General features: G+C 38.9%; 1 protein-coding gene across 1 annotated transcript; it reads right to left on the minus strand.

Moving 5' to 3' along the window:
• Positions 1–4,871: 4,871 nt before the first annotated feature.
• On the minus strand, positions 4,872–7,280 carry LOC131057566 (G-type lectin S-receptor-like serine/threonine-protein kinase At2g19130). Its single transcript, XM_059212900.1, has one exon. The coding sequence runs from the start codon at positions 7,278–7,280 to the stop codon at positions 4,872–4,874; it is 2,409 nt and encodes an 802-aa protein (XP_059068883.1).
• Positions 7,281–8,393: the final 1,113 nt, after the last annotated feature.

An 8,393-nucleotide genomic window follows, 5' to 3' on the forward strand; every position in this document is an offset into this window, starting at 1 on the left:
TTCTTGCCTTTATCTTTGGTGTCTTCACCCCAAGGTCCTTGTGTCCTCTAATCCACCACTTCTTGCAGTTTATCCCTTATCTCACTCATGGCTTCTTCAAGGAGTCTATTTTTCTCCTTCTGCTCTTCTACCTCCCTAGCCAGCTCTACATTAGTGACCATTCTACTCTCCCCTACTGATTCACTAGTATATAGAAACATACACAGTCCAACAAATCTTTAACCTGGCTCTGATACCAATCTAATGGGATGGTGCTTGGGATAGACTAGCCTAGTCTATGCTATTGGATCCTTTCCTTAGATCACCTGGTGTTCACTCCACACCCTAGGGTCTCTAGGACTTCCCTTGCTTGATGAATCCCCTGACCTTGCCCAATCCACCCACCAATGAGTTGCAATGCTGCTTCTAAGGTCTCACCTACTCATGAGACTCAAAACCCCTTACTATGGCTAATAAGGGCTAGGCTTGTTCTACACCTTCCAAGGTCTTAGCAAGGTTAAGACAGGTCTTAAACCATTTTTTACATCCATCCATGTGCCCCCAATAAGTTACAACCTTCATTCCTCCTACCGATTTCACTATTTTGTGTTTTGCCTACAAAATAGGGCTACAAGGATTAGGACCAATTAGGCCTCCTACCTAGACTCTTAGGGCTCCCTCTCACAAACGGTGCACAAACTACCAAAACTCCCAAAATGGACTGCCATTAATTTGGTAAGGGCTCAAGGATTTCTTTGGTTTTGGGCCTCCAAGTGGCCGTACAATGCCTAGGGCAAATTTTGGGGTTTTTAAGGGTTTTGTGAGGGTTTTTCTGGTTTGCCTGGGTCATAGTGGATGTTTTGTGTTTTAGCCACCTTGTCTGGATTGGTGGAGGCTCCTCCTTCACACCAATGGTGCTTCACACACTCCTCTACACCTCCTCCAAAGGGTGCACTCTCCTCTAGCCAACCTTTCTTTTCAAGACCTCTGCAATAGCAACCATTCCTAATCGGGCACTATCCAGTCTCGCCTAGGAGTGGGTCTTTGCATGACCTCATTGCATTGAACTATGGTAAAAGGTCTCTACTCTCATTCCCCATGGTTTCATGGTGGTTCCACAATGGGGAATGGAGTTATGCATCCATTTATACAAACCAGTCCAAAACTGGACAGAGGGAAGGCAATTTACAAACTATTTACAAACACACACTACTGGCAAATAAAAACCTAATCTAATTTCTCACAATGAAAATATTTACATGCAAATCAATCCATTAACTTGCTCAATTTCTTCACTCAAACTAACTGGTAACCAACAAACAATCACAGTCAAGCTTTGCTTACTTGGGTCGTACAATGTCTGACATCCAACCCATTAACTTAGGGTTTGGAAATACTTATACTACCCTCTCCTTGGTCTGTGTGCCCTTATTAGGGTTTCCCTCACCAAACTACAAATTTTGGCCTCATGGTGGAAAAGTTGCTTGACAACTTTTAAAAGTTGTCATGCAACTTTTGCAACTTTTGAGCAACTTTCCCAATGTTACTTTTCTTGACTCCTAGACCCACATTGGGCCAATCTAAGGACTCCACCATGCTATGAAGGACCCCTAAACACTTGAAATGCACACATACCCCCTATTTCCAAGAAAATCTCAATTTTTGACTCATGACCCTAAGACCTCAACTAGGACCCTAACTAGGACCAATGAGCACATGGCTCTTTATTTTATATACAATGGATTCAAAAGAAGCATCACACCAATAAAAAAAAGAAAGAGGAAGAGCTTGGAAGGGTGCTCCTGCACCACAAGATCTCCCCAACTAAAAGGTGACAAATATCCATAGGCATAATATCACACAAGACTTCGTCATGATAATTCTCAATTTTCAATTTCACCAAACATTTCTCACTTACTAACAACTTATGATCATCCTAAATCCATGCTATTTGATAAGGCTTTCAATCTTTCCAAATTCAACTTAGTCACCGTCTCTTCTAAAACAAGGTGATCTAAACTACTACTATCAATAAAAACTTTATAGAACTTATCAAATACCTTACATCTGGTCTTGAACAAATTCCTCCTTTGCAAAGTCTCTTCATCTCCTCCAGTATGACACAAATCCCTCCACCTCATCCATAATTCTCCATCTTTTGGTTTGTTAGTTGATCTTGTGGGGCTTTCTTCCACCATTGCTATTCTCCTGATTCTCTCCGCCTTCTTACACTCGAAAGAATGATGTCCTTCTCCACACTTAAAGAAAGTTCCTCTAAACACTCTCTTGTCTTTTCTTTTGTCATATTTTCCAAAATTCTCATTTCGATAACCATCAGGTTCTCTTCTCTGGTAGAAATTTCTATCATCCTTCCGTTATGAACTAGCATATTTGCTTACTTCCATGTCCTTGTTCTAATCTGTATAGGTTCCTCTACCTTTGGTATATCCTCTTCCTCCTTGAAATATTTCTTTGGAAAACCTTCCACCCCTACCTCTCTATCTCTACTCATGTTTTTTGTTTAGCTTCTCTTCTACTTTAAGGGCACACTAGTAAGCTTGTTCAACACTCTGCAATTTTATCAAACTGAGTTCATCTTATATAGACATCCACAATCCATTCAACTGTCATGCAACTTGTTTGACCTCATCATCAACATGTTTGGGTCTAATATTCAACTTGTAGAATGCTTTGGTATACTCTATTACACTAGATTCCTTATGCTTCAAATTCTACAACTTTTGCATCAGATTCACTTGATAATCAACTGGCATAAAATTTGATTTTAACTTAGCAACCATTCGATCCCATATTCTAATCATTTCTTTAGCTTTCCTCTTTCTATCAACTTGCAAATGCTCCCACCAAATAGATGCATGACCTTTCAACCGGGTGCACGCATATTTCACCTTCCTTTCCTCTGTGGTGTTCTCAAAATTAAAATATTTCTCCATCTCTGAGATCCAATCTATCAATTCATCTAAATCCAACTTTCCATCATATTCCAGCGGGGTAAAATTTGGTTTACTATTCGCCCTACTCAAAACCCTTAAGAACCTTTCTTCATCTGGATCGATCATCAATGGGTTTAGTTGTTCTTCTAAGTCTTCTTCTCCTTTAGCTTCACTCACATCTTCAATATGTCGGCCTTTTCTCTAGGTTGTCTCAATGGCTTCCAATCAGGTTGTAATTCCTCTCAATATTTCCATCATAGCCAGGTATGCATTCCCACGTTCTCCACCATTCTTATTTCCTCCTCACACCATCTTCACGCCAGTCCTCTGCATCTATAGGTTGGATCCACAAGCTGCCACCCCACACCAAAAGTTTTAGGACCACACAATATTTGGAACGAAGTCTTCTTTGATACCACTTGGTGTAATCACCAGTTAGGAGGGACCTCAAAGAGATCAATCTGGACCGGTCAACAAAAGTAAACACAATGAAAACAAAAGGATATGATGGAGGCAGAGCAGAAATAAATAAATTAAATCATGAAAATGAATTACAAGCAATCGATAACATCCAAGATACAAGAATTAGGCTTACTAGCCTGCTACAAACATGCTCAACTACAGAACAGGTCTCAACCGAAACTTCAAAACTTAAGATCTATCTTCTATGTTTTATTTTTCTTCTGATTTACATTCCAATGCTCAATTACAATTATTTATATGATCCAAGGGGATCTGGTCTGCCCAAAAGGGATCAAATGTTGAAGAACAAGACCAAATGTGTAAAACCAACAAGGTTGGCATCCGCCAAAGAGATTCCTTCGGAAAATCCAAATCATGAAGTGTGGATCAAAGGGAAGGTCGTCCACATGCCAAGGAACATTGGAATAAATGCTCAAGGCTTCGCAAGCTACAAAAGGGATCTAATAGAATCACTAAAGAAAATAGGTCCAACTGGTTCCAGCATTAGAAAACTATCTCAGAAACCGGAATCAATAACTTGCTGAAAATTGATCCAAATGCTCCATGGTTTAGGAATAAGGAAGATGATCAAGTCCGCCAGCAAAATGTAACTCCTTAAGATCCAGTGAGCCAATGCCAGGAAATACATAATGAAATGCTGAAACTACAAAACAAAAAGCAAAATAGAAAGGAAATATTTTTGGTCGATGCAAGATTGCCAAGAACTGAGGATGCTCCTGCATCAAAATAAATATGTACCTAGAAATATTTGCCTTGCACTATATAATGTGCATAAGCCAACTAATCTTGAATAAGATCTACCAAATAATTTTTTATCATAATGAGAAGAATGTGAACAACTTATTATGAGAGCTTTATTATTATTATTATTATTATTGTCTTTCACTATTCTAAAATGTACACCAATAGATTAGGGTTACACTATATCTATATATATATATATATATATATATATATATATATCTTGAACAACACGAAGGTTGGAATAAGAGGTCAAACTCCTTAGCCAATCAAACTGTCAAGAATTCTTTTTTTGAATAATTTTAATTAAAGAAATATATTTTAACTTTATAATACATAAATATTTATTTTAGATATAAAAATTTTAGCTTATGATTTGTTGACAAATATGATTAATAAAAAACAGTTTAAATATTTCAAATAAAATATTTGTATAAAAATTTCATAAATATGTGAAAATTTGATAAAAGTTTAAAGAAAGGAAAAACCAAAACTTCAACTAACTTTATTTTGAAATGTTTATCGAACTAAAAATGCATTTTTAAAAAAAAATTTTTGGAACTTATACACTTTAGAAGAGTTTTACTAATATAATTTATAATATTTTAAAATATTTGTTAACCTTATTCTATGGTGTACTCCTCTACACTTGAAACCAAGGTACCAGCGTAGTAAGCATTTCTTTTAAATATAATTATGCCTATTTAAAGCAACCTAATTCATTGCCGGTATGGAACCACTTGATGTCCATGGTTGTCGATCAAACGTATGGCTTTCGTAGTCATCCACCTGATCTACCAGCACCTGTAGAGACCTCGGAATTTGTGGTGCAGGAGCTTCCATCGTTCCTTCCAATATCTTCACCACTTCACCCATGCTCGGCCTCAGATTCTCATCGTCTTGAATGCATAGTCCCCCAACCATGGCGGCTCTTCTCACCTCTTCTATATTAGCCTCACTAGCTATCCTTGCATCCACAACGCCTATTATGTTTCCTCTTTGAATTTGACATGAAGCCCAGGTAGGAAAGTACAACCTGCTCTCCTCCACCTTCAGATCCAGATTTCTACGACCAGATATGATTTCCAGCAACGTCATGCCAAAACTGTATACGTCCACCTTGGGAGTGATAGGAAGGCCAGAGATCCACTCGGGAGCCAAGTACCCACGAGTTCCTCTTGTGGTTGTCAGTACGCGGCTGAAATCTCTACCTACTAGCTTTGCCAACCCAAAATCAGCTATCTTGGGGTGAAAGTCACCGTCCAGCAGAATGTTTTCAGGCTTAATATCGCAATGAATGATGCGATCCCTGCATTCTTCATGGAGATAAACTAATCCTCGCGCAGTGCCCAGTGCGATTTCAAACCGAGTCTTCCAGTCCAACAACTTCTCTACTTCCCCCTCTTTGTGGAAGAGAAAAGAATTTAGAGAGCCGTTGGGCATGTAAGCATACACCAGTAGCCTTCGAGAACCTCCTACGCAGAATCCCCAGAGCCTCACCAGATTCACATGCTGTATTTTCCCGATGGTACTTATTTCTGCACGAAATTGCTTTTCTGCTCCGACAGAACCTTCTAGTTTTTTGACCGCTACAAGCGTGTTGTCTGGCAGAACTCCTGAGAACACAGAGCCGAATGCTCCGCTCCCCAGCTTATGCTTGAAATTCTTGGTTGCAATTCGCAGCTCTTTGTAAGTGAATGCTTTGAGCGACGTTGGCACGTCCTGTTCAATGCTTTTCTTCCGCGCCCTTCGACGTTTACACAGAATAAAGACGCCCAACAGGAGAGCCAAAATGACAGAGAACGCGGCTCCAGTAGCAGCAAGTACAACTCTAAGTGCAGGAGGTTTGCTGCTTCGCTTTGACGTCGAATGCGGCAGTTCAGAAGCGGCCAGTCTAATAAAGACGGATTGACCGTCTGATGAAGCGCGCATTTTGAATAAATCCCCAAACCACAGTCTACACATGAAAGGATGAGAAGTAGCGAAAGAAAAGGCTGTGCAGGAGCAATTGTTGAGACAAGCAGTCCGGCAACTCTTCTGTGTTGGCTCATTGTATATGACTGCTTCTTTTTCGGGCAAGAATCGGTTCTTGGCTTCCCGGAAGCCGTCGGTAGTTCCCTTTGCGATAGAGCATTGCAGGGGTCTTCGCCGAGCACACCCGTTTGACCACCAGCTTTGAGATGGTTCCTTGGGCGTGAAACCCTCAACACAACTACACACATCATTCGCATTGCACACTCCATAAGCTCCACAGATATCATACTCGCTGCATTGACCCCGGTGTGTCGACCAAACCAGAGTCCATTTACCGTCACCCATCCAGAAATAAGTTCCATATTCTCCATTCGTCTGCAACACTAGCCGCGCCGTGAGAGGTTTCCAAGTCGGGTTTATGAAATAATCATAGTACATTCTTGAAAGAGAAACCCTCACACAGGACATTTCGACTATGTTCTGACCTTTCATCTCGGGAATCTTGGTAGCAGTATTACCAGTCCACTCTCCACTGGACCAATATGTAACACTGTTGTTATGGATCATCACCATCTGTGACTTTCCTGGGGACATGTCCATTCCATAAGAGAATAGCCCAATTGCAGGATCCACAGAGCTCTTCCACGAAGTTAACTTCATGCCTTTCCACATTTTCATGCCCGCCAACCATGTATCTCCTGGATGCGCAAAACTCTCCCATACAATCTCAGACTTTTCGTGGGCATCCAGCAAAACTAGATTACCGGAGTCCATTAATATTGCGCCTGAGGCTTTTCGGCCATTATCAGTTGACCAAACAAACTGATCGTCTCTGTTAAACAATCTGAGACGACCGTCGCTTGAAAAGTTGAGAACCCCGGGCATGCTTCTGACAGGATTCTCTCTGTTAGCCACCCAAACAATGGCCTTCTGAGAGACTTGCGCATACCAGATGCCAATGTACCAATTATTCGTTCCTTTGGGATTGAAAAATCCCAATGCGAACGTGCCATTCTTTGATATAATGGTCTGATTTCCTGAGAGGGAAGAACCCATTAAAAGGGTATCTCCACCATCCACTGCTAATAAACTGCAATTATGTATCGCAATAATAATAGTAATGACTATGGCCAAATTCTTCATCTCCATTTCTATAACCAGAGCATTTGTATTTTTCTTAAATATCACCCAGGGGGAAGATGTTTATGTTGATGGCCTTATGGTTCAGGTTTATTATCAAACTTAAATAGAAAAGCCCACTGGTCAAGTCGTGCCGTTTGTCCCACGTAAACGAATAGACTTTTGGGCGCTACTAATTCCAAAGTCGAAGTCTCGACAGAAAATGGAAATAGTACAATGGTCAAGTCCTTAATATCGGCTGAGATAAGTCTTCTGCAGTGGGAATGGCCGGACAAAAGTCTTTCCAAGTGGAAAGTGAACGGTAACACAAAAATCTTCAGGATGCTTCGAAACGGCACGATTAGATTAAGATTGTCGCGCTGAACTATAATATGTATTATGTTTTCTATTTAGTTTAATAACAAAATTATACCCTAACTAATTAAAAAATGTGAAAATAAATCATATCCACTGAAACGAGTGATACAGAAATAAGAAAATCGATTGTCAACTCTTTTTAAAAATACATGAAATTAAGAACCTATAATCTATCAAAGTCGGAAAACGAGTGATGCGAAGGAATATAGATTAAGGTTTTAAAAACTAAATTATACCTTCAAATATTTTAGTGTAGGAATAATTATTATTTTATTTTATCTTGGACTTCTTAGTGTAATAGGAATATGAGTTAATTTAAATTTGATAGAGATGTTTTTTATATTTAATGTTTAAAAGAATGTTTAGATTTCTGGTTCATTTATTTTATTATAAAGAAGAAAAATCTATGTTTTGTATTTTTTTATTTTAGTGATTTTGATAAATATTTTACTTTAGTATATATTTTTCATTCATATAAATTAGTACTTGCAAGAGTTGTGTTAATAGAAAATTATATATGCCATCATGTTAGAGAGTACAATTTGATATATGCATAGAAGATACATTAATTTAATTTTGATGTATAGAATAGTATTTTTGGTGTATACAATTTTTAAATACAATCTTGAACTTAGGTTGATTATTTGTCTTGAAGATCCCATTTTTCTATGTGAATTTTGTGCATGCTTTTGTGGTTTTTTTTGTTCTAGTTAACATCTTGGCAATTTTACACCAAAGTTGTAATGGACGTGTAATGGTTATGCC

This window comes from Cryptomeria japonica, chromosome 10 (assembly GCF_030272615.1).
Source record: "Cryptomeria japonica chromosome 10, Sugi_1.0, whole genome shotgun sequence".
Classification (NCBI taxonomy): domain Eukaryota; kingdom Viridiplantae; phylum Streptophyta; class Pinopsida; order Cupressales; family Cupressaceae; genus Cryptomeria; species Cryptomeria japonica.

What these genes read in the sequence shown, in the direction of transcription:
- LOC131057566 (XM_059212900.1), bottom strand. Translation starts at nt 7,280, where the DNA reads ATGGAGATGAAGAATTTGGCCATAGTCATTACTATTATTATTGCGATA.